The 15,971-nt window shown below is 37.5% G+C and overlaps 1 protein-coding gene across 1 annotated transcript in view; it reads right to left on the minus strand.

Moving 5' to 3' along the window:
- The window catches only part of Pdk1 (Phosphoinositide-dependent kinase 1), a 595,617-nt gene that overhangs the window by 316,099 nt on the left and 263,547 nt on the right, over nt 1–15,971 (minus strand). Inside the window, exon 7 of the mRNA XM_090377106.1 lies at nt 4,930–5,023. Coding sequence (XP_090233232.1) covers nt 4,930–5,023 — 94 coding nt within the window. The remainder of the gene's footprint in view (nt 1–4,929; nt 5,024–15,971) is intronic.

The following is a 15,971-nucleotide window of genomic DNA, read 5'->3' on the forward strand; positions in this document are numbered from 1 at the left end:
TATTTTTTTTTTCTTTGTGACAATTCTGTGTTGACTTAGTTACATTTTTTTTTAAATTTACATTTATTTTAGTAACTGTATTCACAATGGACAAAAGTGACATCGATACTCGATCAAGTTTAGGCCTTTAGTGGTGAACACGAAGGTGAGTTATTACCCGTTGTAGATGGCACGTTTTTTTGAATTGTTGACCGAAGAAAGTTGATCTGCAAAAAATGGGACTGTTGCATCCTGCATGAAGTGCGAACCAAGGAGGGTAAATATTGAAAGTTCCGCAAATTCCACGTCTAATTTTAAATCTCATCTTAGGAGCATGGAATTGAGGCTTTCCAAGATTATGAGGAATATAGCAAGTCAAAAAAAAAAAAAAAAAAAAGCACATAAAATTCATGAATCTGCTTTAAAAAAAGAAAACAGTATCAACAAATATGAAAATAAGTATCTCTCAACAGTTTTTTAAAGAAGACATTACAAAATTCATAATTCATGCTATGGTTCTTCTGAGAACAATTGAGGATTCATACTTTCTAAAAATGTTTGCGAACTTAAATATTTCTAAAGCTGGTTATTAAAAGTTATTAGCCATTGTAATCTTGGACATCATATTGACTATTTATTCCATCATATATCTCTCATATAAAACAGGAACTTGAAGTAAATTTCGTATTCACAATAGTTGCATTTGGTCAACTAAGAAACAAAGTTTTTTAGGCAAGACCACTCACTGGATTACATTGGATTTAGAAGGAAATCAGCTGCACTAGCATATAAGTTTCGCAGTACACATTCCATCAACAGAACTTTTGACCTTTCAGATGAGATCCATTCAGATTTTGATCTAAATTTAGCGAAAAATTGTGGCAACCATTACTGATAATGCAAGCAATTTCCTTAAAGTGTTTAAATATCTCGAAGTAAAAAGCAGAAGATGCTTTAAACCTTTCAGAAAGTGGAACAGACTTGAATTATGAAGATGAGGAATATTTTACAACTGACACTGGCGAGTCGGCCAGTGATCACAATCTAAATCTTTGCAGTTTGCCTGATTTGTGCAAGACATTGAAGCAATTTCCACAACTGCATGTCACACACAAGTAAGTAATAAAGAAATGTAATAAACTCTGGAAAGCAGCGAGCCACAAGAAATCAGCCAAAGTTTTGGAAAGAGTATTGGCCCACACATTTTCCAGACCAGATGGAATTCCTTACACGAGTTACTTAAACAAATCCTAAGCATTCGAGAAAGAAGTGTTTGATTACATAAAGATTTCTTTCTTGAATGTTTGGGATCTGTCAAGGAATTAAAAAAATTCCTTGAAAAACTTTGAATTCAATTACAAATCAGAATGCAACACATGCAGACAGCCACTAGAAGAAGCTCTGTATATGTATACTGCAGGTACTGAAAAATATGTACTACACAATTTTCATTTTTTAGCACTGCACAGGAAATTGAAAAATCTAGTAAATCATGAATATATATATCGTAAACATTTGAGCAAATCCTTAATAGTGTCAATTGCCGAATGAATAATAATTTTTTACTTTTTTTTTCTAGTGCCAAAGCACCTACAAAATGTCACTCTCTGTAGGAAGACCACCAATTAACAAGTTGTCATCGACTTGTACAAATTCATCGACGTTATTATTAAAACCTACAACGTTGTTATGGCAACCATTCAGATAATTGTAGTTTCCATTTTCTTCTATGATTGAAATTTCATTTCGATTTCTTGAAGCAATTTGATATGGTTGTTGAAGTAATGTTGGTCCACGCATCATTCAATAAATTTATAGAATCCAATATCAATATAGACTCATTAAGTTTCTGTTCTCTTTGACTGATAAGATGGAGAACTATAAATCTTTTATAAAATCCTTTCAAACTCTTTATTACACCCGTGACCATTGGTTGTAAAATTTATGTCGCATTGGGAAGCAGAAACAGTAACTTAATGTTGGACAAATTTTAAAACTGAGGACAGTTATCAACTAACAATAAAACATGTTTCTTCTTTTTGAATAGCTCCTTATTCCAATCAATTTACGTATTGCCGAAAAATATCCGAGGTCATCAAAGTTTTCGTGTTTGCAGTGTAATCCACAGGAAATTTCCTTAAGTTTTCGAAACACTGAGGTTTTAATGATTTTCTGATAACAAGCAATTTTTTTATCAGTTCCTTTTTTTATCCGTTTCATATCTGCACATATGAGCACCATCAAGCAAGTCTTTGATTTTTTCCAACAACACATTTCTCCCCTTTGAATTTAAATATATTGTAAGGTGTCAAATTATAAAAAAGTCTTGTTTTATCGACATTGTAAATGTCTTCATCATTGAAATCTTTCCTAATTTGTGCCCAAACACAGTCAATCCATGCATTTGCCATTATTAGATCTACAGATCCAGATTTTCCACTAATTTTTGCATAAACGATGTTATGTCAGTTTTTAAATCAATTCAGCCAACCATCGTTACATACAAAATTGTCATGTATAAATTGTTTAGCAAATTTTTCTGCTTGAGCGTTCAAGATCAGACCATCTATTGAAAATCCAGCACTTCTTTGTGTAGTAAACCATTGAAGCAATGTTTCATTGACGTTTGTAAATTCGTACTTTATAATCCCCCCCACCAGTTATTTTCTTTTACAGTGCCAATATGCAAGCATGTTTATTCTTAGACAATGTCGACACTGTTGAAGAGAACAAAGAAAACTTTTTACACACTTCAACACTCTTTGCACCACGTTCTGACTCATGACTAATTTCGACTTTTTTTGTGGAATCGAGAGACACTTTCTTCTGTTAGTAGACATATACCGAAGGGTTCGTTTCTAACGGATTTTACTTTAATAATTTAAAAAAGTATGCCATTTTACTTTAAAATGGTATACCATTTTATATACCATTTACTTTGTATACCATTTTACTTTAAAATGGTATACAAAGAATTATCATTTCCAAAATTCTTAGAAGTCCCAAAATAAATTTAGGGTTCAGTGAATACAAGACAATCTATAAATAGGGTAATGCAACCATACAAATTACAAGCAGAACACCAATGCACTATTGTATAGCCCCATCCCTGAAAGGACAAGGTTAGGTCATAAAATGACCTCTAATCTGATGTGGGTGGTCATAAAAGCTAAGTCACTCCTTTCATTTTTGTCTATTCCAAGAATTGGGTTTTTTCAACTACCTAAGCAATTAGAAACTTTTGCATAGTTACCAAAATTTGTACGGTATATCCATGTAGTGTGCTCATTATAACAGAGAGCAAATGTATGGAAATATGTGTAAATTAAAATCATTATGGCTTTTTGCCCATTACAGCCATGATCTCGTTATTGCCGTGCTCGTCATAACCTTTTGACTGTATTTACTTCTTATTCATGAATAAAAGTGCTGTTTTATTCATTATTTGTCATTCTGAATGAAATTTGCACAGCACTGCTCCATGGTAATTTTAACACTGGATGCCAGTGTTAAAATTACCATGTTAAAATTAACTGCTACTGAGTTTAAAGTATTTAGGTTCACGAAAACTACAAAATTGGATGGCAAATATCCATTTGGCTATTACTACAGTGATCTTTAACACTTACAATATTGTCTGTTGTCTATGGGAATGCCTGTTTAGAATGACAGGCATTCCCAACTTTCTGTTTGTTTCCATTAGTCAAAGGCTATGTCTTATCGGGCCAAAACATTAGAATAAAAGTACTAATTTTTTTCAGATTTTCTGGTTTTGCTTTACTTATTTCAGCAAGAGTTCATTTCATGTGTTAATTTATTAGTTTGTTTATTTCATTGCATATGTAATGGTGAAGATAAAATAAAAGGAGGGCAATGTTTGTTACCTTTGATGCTTTACAAATCATATATTGCAGTGTTACATGTAACTCTCAACTTATAAATCGCATGGTATATCAATGCATAGCAGAGTCAAATGGTTGTGCTTTCTGAAAAAACCCACTTCCCAAAAACTATTTGCTCATATAAACAAATGGCTGGGTCAGGCAAATGGAAATCTCCCCCACCTACCCCCAACAACCCCAGATGCATATCTTTAGGTCATGAATGAACATGCAAACCTTACAGTACATCCGTTGTGAAGAATATTAGCTGAGGACAGTAAAAAAATATACCAGCAGGCAGTTTATCAGTTCATAAATAATTTGTTTTAAGCTGTTAGTAGTTTGTTGTTATTCTTAATGTGATTTCTTAATCTCAAAGAAAGGTATAACAAAACAGACCAAGGAAGAAAAGATGTCACACTTCCTGCAATAGCAGATCCAGGAAGCATATTGACACAGCGAGGAATGGGATATGTATGCAGTGGTTTATATTCCTTTAATTTACTACTTAGTAAGAATTTATACATGCATGTTTTGCTGCCAAGCAACACATATATCCAAGTCATGTCAAGAATTTTAAATGGCCAGATGCAAATAACAAAAGGCTACCCCTCCTTGCTATACAAATAGGTCCCAGAGTTATTGTATTCATTTTATCACAGGCTCAATGCACAAAATATCCCAGTTAAGGTATATTAAAGCTTCAGTATCTGGAATATGAACATTTCCAGTTTAATTTGGCTTTGCATTGTCAGATGCCTGACTGCCCCTCCAAGTTACAATGTGCAAGTTTGTACTCGATCTATGAAAAAAACTTCTTTCATGTACTATTAAAAGCTACACTGCCTTGAGGACTTCAGACGGGAAGTTCAGTGTCAACATTGTTCTTAATAATTTCATATGAAGCAAGTTTAATCATTCGGTAACCATAATTTTCTAAGTTTTACACCATCCTTTATCAATGAAGAGAGAAAGGAATACTATTAATCTATAGTTAATTATTAAGCTTCCTCCATGGTACTTCACCTTAATCATATGATTGTATTAATTTGTATAAAATCACACTTACCTAGAAGAAGCACTTTTGTCAGTTAGCATTTCTGGAGATACATATTGTGCAGTTCCAACAAAGGAATTTTTCCTACTGTGTTCAGTTGTTCCATCTATTTGGGAGAAAATAATTGTTAAATTTATATAAAAATGACTTGAAGGAAGCTCAAACTGATGAACAATTTTAGCATAGCTGTAACCAAAGTGAGTCACTTAGATATATGAATAAGCTACAACCACATTGTTGAACATATATATCAACTTATTACAATTATAAAGTAAAATTAAGTTATAAATTTACAATAGTTACAATTTGCTAAAACAATAGTTATACATACAGAAGAAATAATCAGTTTGAAGATGCACGTAAGAGTGCAATCAGTCAACATTGGAAAGCGATGCTGATTTGGGACTTCCAGCCTCAATCAGATTAAGGCATTTTTAGTGGAAAGGTTGCATATCCTCAACACCTTCTTTACCAGAGACTGCAAGATTACTAAAAATTCTACATTTTAGACAAATGGTATGAATCAGAATCGTTAATCACTTCTCTTATAGAAAATGAGAAATACAAAGTATGTATGGAGACACTCTAGATCACTTTCAATCTCAAAAATATTTCTGTCCCTTCTACTCACCCTTCTTAAACTTAACAGAGTGCAGTCTCTTAAACCTCTTCTGTACAATTTCAATTGGTAATGCATCAAATCATCTTACCACACGACTAACATGCACCCCCAATGAATTTAGTGATCCTAGCATTAAAGACAGACAGAGACACAAAATATTATAATTAGGCTTCTGAATAACAATGTGACTATAAAATAACAAGTGACTATAACAAAGTTGCAAGAACAGTCCAAGAATTTAAAAATGTCAGAGTAAGATCATTCCAACTTACAAGATAGGGAATACTGAAATGAAACAACCTCAGAAGCTGATTAAGCTTGTACTGCTTCACTAGAAGCTATTTCTAGAGCAGGAATATACCCCTAAATTGTCCAACCCTACTTTCACTAATAATGATATTCCTAAAGACAGCAAAAGAACACACGCACGCACGCACGCACGCAGGCACACACACACACACACACACACACACACACACACACACACACACACACACACACACACACACACACACACACAGGCGCCTCCGTAGCCAGGTGGGAAGGAGCAGCAGTGCGTAGCACACGCTTCTTGATTAGACCGGGGTTCGAGCCCGTCACCACCAAATACGGAGGATGCGGAAAGGTCAGGGAATGACCACCGCATATCCCGGAGCAATATGGCCTTAGTTGCTAATGCTCCTAAAAACCAAATAACAACAACAACAACACACACACACACACACACACACACACACACACACACACACACACACACACACACACACACACACACACACACACAGCCAGAGAGAGAGAGAGAGAGAGAGAGAGAGAGAGAGAGAGAGAGAGAGAGAGAGAGAGAGAGAGAGAGAGAGAGAGAGAGAGAGAGAGAGAGAGAGAGAGAGAGAGAGAGAGAGAGAGAGAGAGAGAGAGAGAGAGAATCTGTAACTTAAAGAACTTGCAAGATTATGGTTTTACAGGATTGACAAGCCTAACCTTAGAGGCAACTTCAAATTCATTGCCAACACTAGGTCTATATCCTCAGTTAACTAGTCTTGAACTTCTCAAACAAACAATACTTCTTACCAAGAACATTACTGATTGGACTATAAAACTGGACTGCATAAAAAGAGATCACAGAACCATAGTTATTAATATACAGGCTTTCCCTTTTCAAATACCCAAATCCTCTATTGCACCTTAACAGATTTTTTCTAAAAATATCAAATGGGCCATTTTCAGAAATCTATCCAACCTAGTGAATAGATTTTTCATTTGACAAAACAAATGAACTTAATTAACTTTCTGAAATAGAAACTATCCAGGGCTCGTTCGCTCGCTCGCTCGCTTGCTCGCTCTCTCTCTCTCTCTCTCTCTCTTATAAGCTAAACAAAAAGAAAACTATTACATTAAAAAACTGTGCTTGGTGGACACATAAATATGTTTCTCTCAGTCAACAGGTACACAAATCTCAATACAATTTTCAGAAAAAAGTCACTGACAACAATATGAATCAGATCATTGTTTTAATTGTATCTCATATTGTGGGTGCCTTCACAACAAGATAGCTGGTATTGCACTACTTCAAATTAATAATGCTTCTCTAGTAGAGAAGACTACTGTTATTTATTTTCAGTGGATACCACTACCCAGACGATCGTTTCAAAGCTAGTCGGCTTTGTCACCAGTGAGTCGTTGTTGTTGTTATTTGGTTTTTAGGAGCATTAGCAACTAAGGCCATATTGCTCCGGGAATATGCGGTGGTCATTCCCTTGACCTTTCCGCATCCTCCGTATTTGGTGGTGACGGGCTCGAACCCGTCTAATCAAGAAGCGTGTGCTACGCACTGCTGCTCCTTCCCACCTGGCTATGGAGGCGTTCCAATAGTATATAGTTAATTACCTAAACCCCATAGGAAATTGTGCCTTGTGCATTTCATCTTCTAATACACTATTATTTATACACCATTTGGCATCTGTCATATTGTGGAAATAACTTCCCAACTGTGATGGCATATTGCATTACCAGAGTACCTGCCCACTCAGTGATGACGAAGCCAACAAGCTTCGAAACGATCGTCTGGGCGGTGGTATCCACTGAAAATAAATAACAGTAGTCTTCTCTACTAGATAAGCATTATTGATTTGAAGCAGTGCAATATCAGCTATCTCATTGTGAAGGCACTCACAATGAGATACAATTAAAACAATACCTTTCACACTACATATGGAGTTCAAATTTATGAGTAAACTATGGAGTATCTACACTGATATTATATAGTTAATTACCTAAACCCTTAAGAAATTATGCCTTGTAAATTCCATCTTCTAATAACAGAGGTTAAGTAACATTCAATGATCTGCACCCACTCATTTAAATGATATAACCCATAATATAAACAGAAACTTCATGAACTTTGCATTATTATAGAAATGTCAACTTTTTATTGAGTATAAATCACATGAATTTTGTTTCAGATGATACTGGGATCATTCTTTGTCTAAGGTTCAATGCCAGTCAAGGATGAACGATCCACTTCTGAGAGAAAAGTGGATGTAGACAGTCTTCTAGGATGAAAACCTGAATCCATTAGCCACCGCCCAAGAGTTGAGACATCAATGGAATGATGCAATTGCCTTTTGATAACCCTCACATTGCATAACTATGAAAAGATACTAAAATCATACAAAGAGGACACTTTTACAGTTGGAGGAAGTTGTTCAGTAATAGAATTAACTTTGATGAGAAAAAAATATCTCTTAGAAATTATACTTCGGAACTCCCTCCTCTTCAGGGCCGGCGGAACACGATAAGCCTTACCTTTGAATTTTCCCAAACTGTCAGCCTCTACCACCCATGTAGGCAACTTGTTCCAGTAATTTATAACTCACTAGCTAAAATAAAACTTCCTGCATCCTGTCTAAACATCTCCCTCTGTAACTTGAAATTATGGCCCCTTGTTCTAGAATCATTTATAACCGTGAAAATTTCATCCTCATTCATTTTGCTTATGCCTCTCAGAGTCTTAAACACCTCAATCAAGTCTCCTCTAAGGTGCATAGCCTTTCATTTTGCTTTTGCTTCTCAGAGTCTTAAACACCTCAAGTCGCCTCTAAGGTGCCTAGCCTAAGCCTTTCCTCACATGGATGCCCTTTTGCCGATCTCACTAGGCGAGTAACTAGTCTCTGGACCCTTTCGAGAAGCACAATGTCTTTTTATAGGTGCGGTCTCCATATCTAAATACAATATTACAAGTGTGGTCTAACAATAGCCTTATACAATGGGATTATGATGGGCTTACTCGTTTTGTCTTTGTCCTTGCCTGTTTAAAGCAGATGAGACTTTCTGTTGTTGGGAACTTTCTGAAGATGTTCCATGCTCTATTCTTCTCTTTTTTTAGCAGCACTACATTCATCATTCCACCATACTTTAGAGTGGGCCGACATTTTTGTGGATTTTTTGGAATTGCTTTGGTTTGCTGTCTGCAGTATTTGGTTGGATAATCACTGGGGTTCAAAGAAAGTATTTGCAATGGTATGTTACATTAAGGACTAGCATCACAAACAGAAATATAAACAAAAGATATTTATTAATAGTTAAGGCAAAGCTAAGTAATATTTGACAGGTGCTCTCAAAATATTCAAAATGAGCATTTGCAACCTTTATACAGCAGTTTTGGTAAACACAACAATTGTGGCTGAAATGTTTAAATAGTTAAGGCAAAGCTAAGTAATATTTGACAGGTGCTCTCAAAATATTCAAAATGAGCATTTGCAACCTTCATACAGCAGTTTTGGTAAACACAACAATTATGGCTGAAATGTTATCAGAAGCTCTCAATTTTCTTCAGTTTATCATTTTAAATAGAAAATAAAATGAAAAGTTCACCGGGTGCTAACTAATATTTAGTTGAACTGCTTCTGGCCCTGATGACAGCAGCAGCACACCATTGAGAAGATCAATTTCTGAAGATAATCAACTGATAGTTCATGGTTTCAAACATGATTAATGGCTTCCTGAAGTTCACGAATAGTCTTTGGTTTCTTTCTGGCAACTGCAGATTCCACACGATGCCAATAGTTCTCTATAAGATTCAGGTCCGGGCTGTTTCCTGGCCGGCCAGCTAACAGATGTAATGGACTGTTCTTCCAACCATTTTTTCACCTGTAACAAATGTAAACACATTACTGTCAAACCTCTAATGCACAAATGAAGCTAAAGTTACAACAGAAGTGCCTACTTACACTTTTCGCCTGATGACAAGGAGTACAGTTGTCCTGAAAGAAGCAGTTACTCTAATGGTTGGCAGCAATTTGCTTTCCAATATAGCCAGGTATCCATTGGCATTTACAGAACTTTTATACACTAACAGGTGACATTTTATAAACTACAAAACGTGTTCCTGTTTTGACATAGAGACTTGTTTGCATTCGGTTCCTTTTTTCCTACAAGCAGAACCTGTATTCTTGAGTATGGAAAGAAATCTACTCACTGTCAACTGATTACAAGACATTCTATAAGCAATATGATGGGAAGAACATTCACTGTCACTGTCAACTGATTACAAGACATTCTATAAGCAATATGATGGGAAGAACATCCTTCCTCATGTAAAGCAACAATAGCACTCTTTCTTCGTGTCATCAACTGCACGTAACTCGCCATCCTGACACAAGCAAGGAATGACTGGAACTCTTGCAGAGCATGCTTATACAGGGTGTGTCAAAAATATTGGTACAAACGTTTAGGGGAGGTAGGTAACATCTAAAGGAATGTGAATCGCATAGGAACCCATAACCGGAAACATTACTGTAAGTCGGCAGACGGCGCTGTTCACCAGTTTGCGAGAGAGAGAGAGAAAATTTCTGGTTTACTCATTCAAGCAGTAGTCACCGCATGAAGAGCATGCATTGATATATGAACTGTGAGCTGGCAAACATGCACCTAGTGTATGGATTAGCAGAGGGCAATGGACAAGCCACTCAATGAATTTATGGAGAACGCTTCCCAGACAGACATGTACCGGACCACCGTTTGTTTGCGGGCGTGCATCAAAATTTGTGCAATTATGGGTCATTTAGAGGTAACAGGAGTAGTGCGGGCAGACCACGTTCGACACGAACTCCCACCATGGAAAAAAGTGTGCTGAATGCCATCCAGAATAATCCTACTACCAGCACACGTCGCCTCTGCCTTAGGAGTGTCTCGTTGCAGTGTACAGCATGTCTGGCACGACAAATCCTTACACCCCTTTCATCTCCAAAGGGTTCGGTTACTGCCCCCCCCATCCCAAGATCATCCTGCACGTGTGGCTTTTGCACAGTAGTTTCTCCAAGAAAGTGTTCAAGACTTGAATTTTACAGCCTATGTTCTGTTCATGGATGAGGCTTATTCAATCAGCATAATGCTAATGTGTGGGGTCACGACAATCCACATGGTGTGCGCCCCCATGCGGCACAACATCGCTTCACAATAAATGTATGGGCAGGTATGGTCGGTGACTGCTTAGTCGGCCCATAGCTGTTACCATTCCGCATGAACAACCCACATGGTGTGCGCCCCCATGCGGCACAACATCGCTTCGCAATAAATGTATGGGCAGGTATGGTCGGTGACTGCTTAGTCGGCCCATACCTGTTACCATTCCGCATGAACTCCGCTAAATATTGGATCTTTCTTGAACAAGTTCTAGCAGGGTTATTTGACGATGTTCCAGCAAATGTGAGACGCAACATTTAGTTTCAACATGACAGGGCGCCTGCCCATTATAGAAGGTGTGTTCGTGACCATTTGAACAGGCGTTTTGGGCATCGATGGATTGGCTGTGGTGGACCCGTTGCCTGGCCCCCATGCTCACCTGATTTATCGAGCCTTGGTTTCTTTCTGTGGGGGGCCTCAAATCTATTGTGTATGAATCGCCTGTGGAGACGGAAATGGATCTCGTGGCAAGACTCGTCTGCGCTGCTGCTACTGTCAAAGAAACTCCAAGTGTGTTCGACCGTTTCTGACAATCCACGCTGCGTCGGTGTCACGCATGCATCGCGTCTCATGGTGGAACCTTCGAGCATCTGTTGTAACATCATGAAATGCATCCATCTCGTACTCCATTGTTAATATTATGTCAAATAAATGTTTGCCACTAATTACTGTCTTATGTCATTTCTACTTCTTGTGCCTCTGCTACTGCTTTCCCATGACGTTTCCGGTTATGGGTTCCTATGCGATTCACATTCCTTTAGATGTTACCTACCTCCCCTAAACGTTTGTACCAATATTTTTGGGACACCCTGTATAGCTGAAAGTAACAGCTGATGGAATATTATGTCATCACCTAAGCATGTCAATCTTATTCTGATGCAATCTGTAAGTTATATTGCCATATACTTACATTATTCGGATGACAATTACAATTTTAAGGGGTGAGACACATTCTTTGAACACCAGTGTATAATAACAGGCCATGGCTCATTGAATGAGAAACTATTTATTCTAGGATTAGCAAATATTGAATTGTGGAGTGAAGGAAAATTGGTTTCACAATTTGTACGAATGTAGTTTGTATGATAGAGTGCAATCTATAATTAGTGATCTCCTTATGAATGTGATTCCTGAAAGCTGAATCAAATCTAAGAAAGACGAATCGAACCATCTAGTAGCTGGTTCCCTCTGAATTTTCCCTAAGGATAGCTGGCGCTCGACGGAATCAGTCCCATCCGGTAAAGTGAATGATTAGAGGCCTTGGGGCCGAAATGACCTCATCCTATTCTCAAATTTTAAATGGGTGATTTTTTGGTTTTTTGGTTTGGTTTTTTTTTTTTTTTTTTAGGAGCATTAGCAACTAAGGCCATATTGCTCCGGAATATGCGGTGGTCATTCCCTGACCTTTCCGCATCCTCCGTATTTGGTGGTGACAGGCTCGAACCCCAGTCTAATCAAGAAGTGTGTGCTACGAGCACTGCTCCTTCCCACCTGGCTACGGAGGCACTTTAAATGGGTGAGAAGCCCGGACGAAAGGATGTGAGTGCCCAGTGGACCACTTTTGGTAAGCAGAACTGGTGCTGTGGGACGAACCATCAAATCTAAGAAATATATTTTATCATAATTAAGAACTGGTTTAACTTTGAATAATTAACTGTGATTAACATGGTCTTTGTAGTTATTGCTGGCAAAGCTTTTTTTTTTTCTTTTTTAATCTCTGGAGTGGGCCCCCAGATTTTATTTATTTTTATTATTTTTTAATTAAATTTTTTATTATTTTGTCTCATAAACTGAGAACTAAGGCATCCCATTCACAGGAACTGGCCCACCTTCCCGTGGTGTGGATGAGTATGTGCAAGCAGCCTTCTTGGCAATCCCTCTTCTAGGGTAGCAAGACGCCAGCACATCACAACAATATAACATACATAAAATTCACAAACATGACACTACTTCAAGTCTGGCCTATTTCACAGCGTCTGTTAAAACCTACAGTAAGACGAGGCGAATTTGAAATGATATTCTAGGAGCTCACCCTAACAATAACTCATGTCAATAAAAGTATCTCAGTTAAAATCAGTAAATAACAACTTGAATTTCAATATAGAAACATAAACTATTATTGAATTGTTATGTTTCTATATTGATGAATACTTAAAATTCACAAATACTTTTTAAGACACTTTATATTTTCAAATGGGGAAATATTTTGTTCATTAAGCACTATTAATTAAAAATAATTACGTTCAAATTACATTCTAAATTCTACCCATTAAGCACAATTAAAATAATTTAATTGTGCTTAATGAGTATTTGAGCTCAATGTTTAGGGCACTTATCCGATAAGTATGCAAACCTCGGTTCGAACACCATGAAAGTTACTTTTATGAGAAAATCTTGTGACAACATTTACTACCAAAATTAAAAGGATCAGTTCAAACAGCTGCCAAACAAGTGGCAACCCCAGCGACAGTGGCAACAATTAAAGTTGGCTCAAATGGCCAGTACCCATACTACAATATTAAAGCATGTAAAGTGAAAGAGTGAGAATGTAATTGACGTAAATAAAATGAATAAATAATGTATTTTAATTCCTGTTTATTCAAAACTGTAGTATTTACGATCTTTAAGAATATCAAATATACTCCTACATAGGGTGCATGTCACAGACATTCCCACAGATATGCCACCAGACAAGCTGTACTTGCTACCCGGGAATCTAAAACGCTGATGGAACTGATATTTGGTTCACTTGACTTGAATGTCAAGTCAAGTGAACCCAATTTTGGTGAAGTCCGGATTGTCTGTGATGACAGACAAATCCTTCACGATGGTGGGACCATTAGTAATCCTGAGTATAACCACACACAAGGACACTGTGGGTGACCACCCAGGTGTGAACCAATGTAAGCAAGAGTCAAATTGTGCTGCCCACACCACATGGAGGAATGCCACCCTTCTATATTAACAGGCAATACTAGGTGGCAGATGACTCTCATACCACCACTTTGCTTATTGGAGGCTTGTAGTTGTGGAACCCAGGTTTAGTCTCCAGAGCTAAGTTCCAGTCAACCTTTCCCCATCTCTTCCATCATTCAGTATGACTGAAGACTGTTGAGGTTATGATGAAGACCACGGCGAGATCCAATCTTCCTTGTATTTCGAGGGTATAGCTCCAAAATGGTGTTTGCAGGCCGGCCGCTGTGGTTTTCTGTTAAAAGGATTCATTTTTATTCATTTAAGGCAGATTAGGTGCAAATTTTAAACTAATGCCGTAGCACGATTCATCTTCAAAGCTTCCAAGGCCATTTTGCTGACGTAATAATTCATAAATTGATATGTGATCGTACATTTTTGCTGTTTAGGAATAAGTTTCATTATTTTTTGTGTGCTCTGCCAACAATCATCAGTTGAAAGTGTGATAGATAAGTGGAGTCATACAAAGTGTAAATTAAATCTTTTATTTTGTGAATATTGTTGCAAATTTTATTACTTCATTATGTCTGAAACTGAGAAGAAATGTTGACAGTACAGTATTGAGTATTTGAAATATGGCTTTATTCAGTCTCCTACGAACCAATTATTACCCATGTGCTTGATTTGCCAAAAAGTATTTTCAAATGAAGCAATGAAGCCTTCTAGGCTACAAGAGCATTTGACTAAAATGCATGCTGACAAAAAGGATAAAGATTTGTCCTATTTTCAAGTACTAGAAGAAAAATATTTTAAACATCCAACTATATCAAAACTTTTTGCGTCATCCAATAAACAAGATAATGACGGATTATAAGCTTCTTATAATATTTCATCATTAGCATTAGCATTAGCATTAGTAGAGGCATTTGATGCAAGAAAGCAAGCTTATGCGGCATCAGCCAAAAAAAAAAAAAACCCACTTCCACTTCACCCCTCTGTTTGTTCAAAATACCTGTCCAGCTGAGCCTTAAACTTATTTAGGCTGTCAACCTCCACCACAAGGGATGGAAGTCTGTTCCACCAACCAACCACCCGCTGGCTAAAGGCAAATTTCCGCACGTCTATCCTACATCTGTCTTTCCTCAATTTGAATTTATGCCCTCTCAGGTGATTTTTCTGAGCTAGAGGAAAAATCCCATCAACATTGAGCATGTTTAAACCATTCAAGGCTTTATACACCTCTATCAGATCACCTCGCTGGTGCCTAGTCTCCAGACACTGTAATTTGCAAAACTTAAGCCTTTCTTCGTAAGAGCACCCCTTTGTTCCATTCACTAATCTTGTTGCCCTTCTCTGTACTCGTTCCAGCAGCTCTACATCCTTCTTGAAATGAGGCCTCCAGACCTGTATACAGTACTCTAGGTGTGGCCTGACCATCGCCTTATACAATGGAATAATCACCTCCTTATCCCTGCTGGAAAAATTCCTGTATATCATTGACAATATTCCATGAGCTACTCTTGCAGCCCGTCTGCACTGCTCAGAGAACTTCATATCTGCCTGCACAACCACCCCCAAGTCCCTTTCATTCTCTACTACTGTCAGTGTAGTACCACAAAGTTGATACGTTGCTCTGGGGTTGCTGTTTCCCATGTGTAGTACTTTACATTTGTCAATGTTAAACTTCATTTGCCACCTCTCAGCCCATCTGCTCAACCTTTCCAGATCCTGTTGCAGCAGCATAGTGTCAGTAGTGTCCTTGACAACCCTGCCAACCTTTGTATCATCTGCAAACTTGGACATTAAGCCCGATATACCATCATCAATATCATTTATAAATACAGAAAACAATAATGGACCCAACACTGAGCCCTGAGGGACTCCACTAATAACATCAGTCCACGATGAGCAGTGTCCATTGATTACCACTCTCTGTCTTCTCCCCCTCAACCACCCCTTTATCCATAGCAGCAATTTGCCTCCAATGTCACACTGCTCCAATTTGTGTAGCAGTCTTCCATGTGCAACAGTATCAAAAGCCTTTCTAAGATCCAAGTAT

Source organism: Mastigoproctus giganteus, chromosome 7 (assembly GCF_048544385.1).
Source record: "Mastigoproctus giganteus isolate SK-2022 chromosome 7, ASM4854438v1, whole genome shotgun sequence".
Classification (NCBI taxonomy): domain Eukaryota; kingdom Metazoa; phylum Arthropoda; class Arachnida; order Uropygi; family Thelyphonidae; genus Mastigoproctus; species Mastigoproctus giganteus.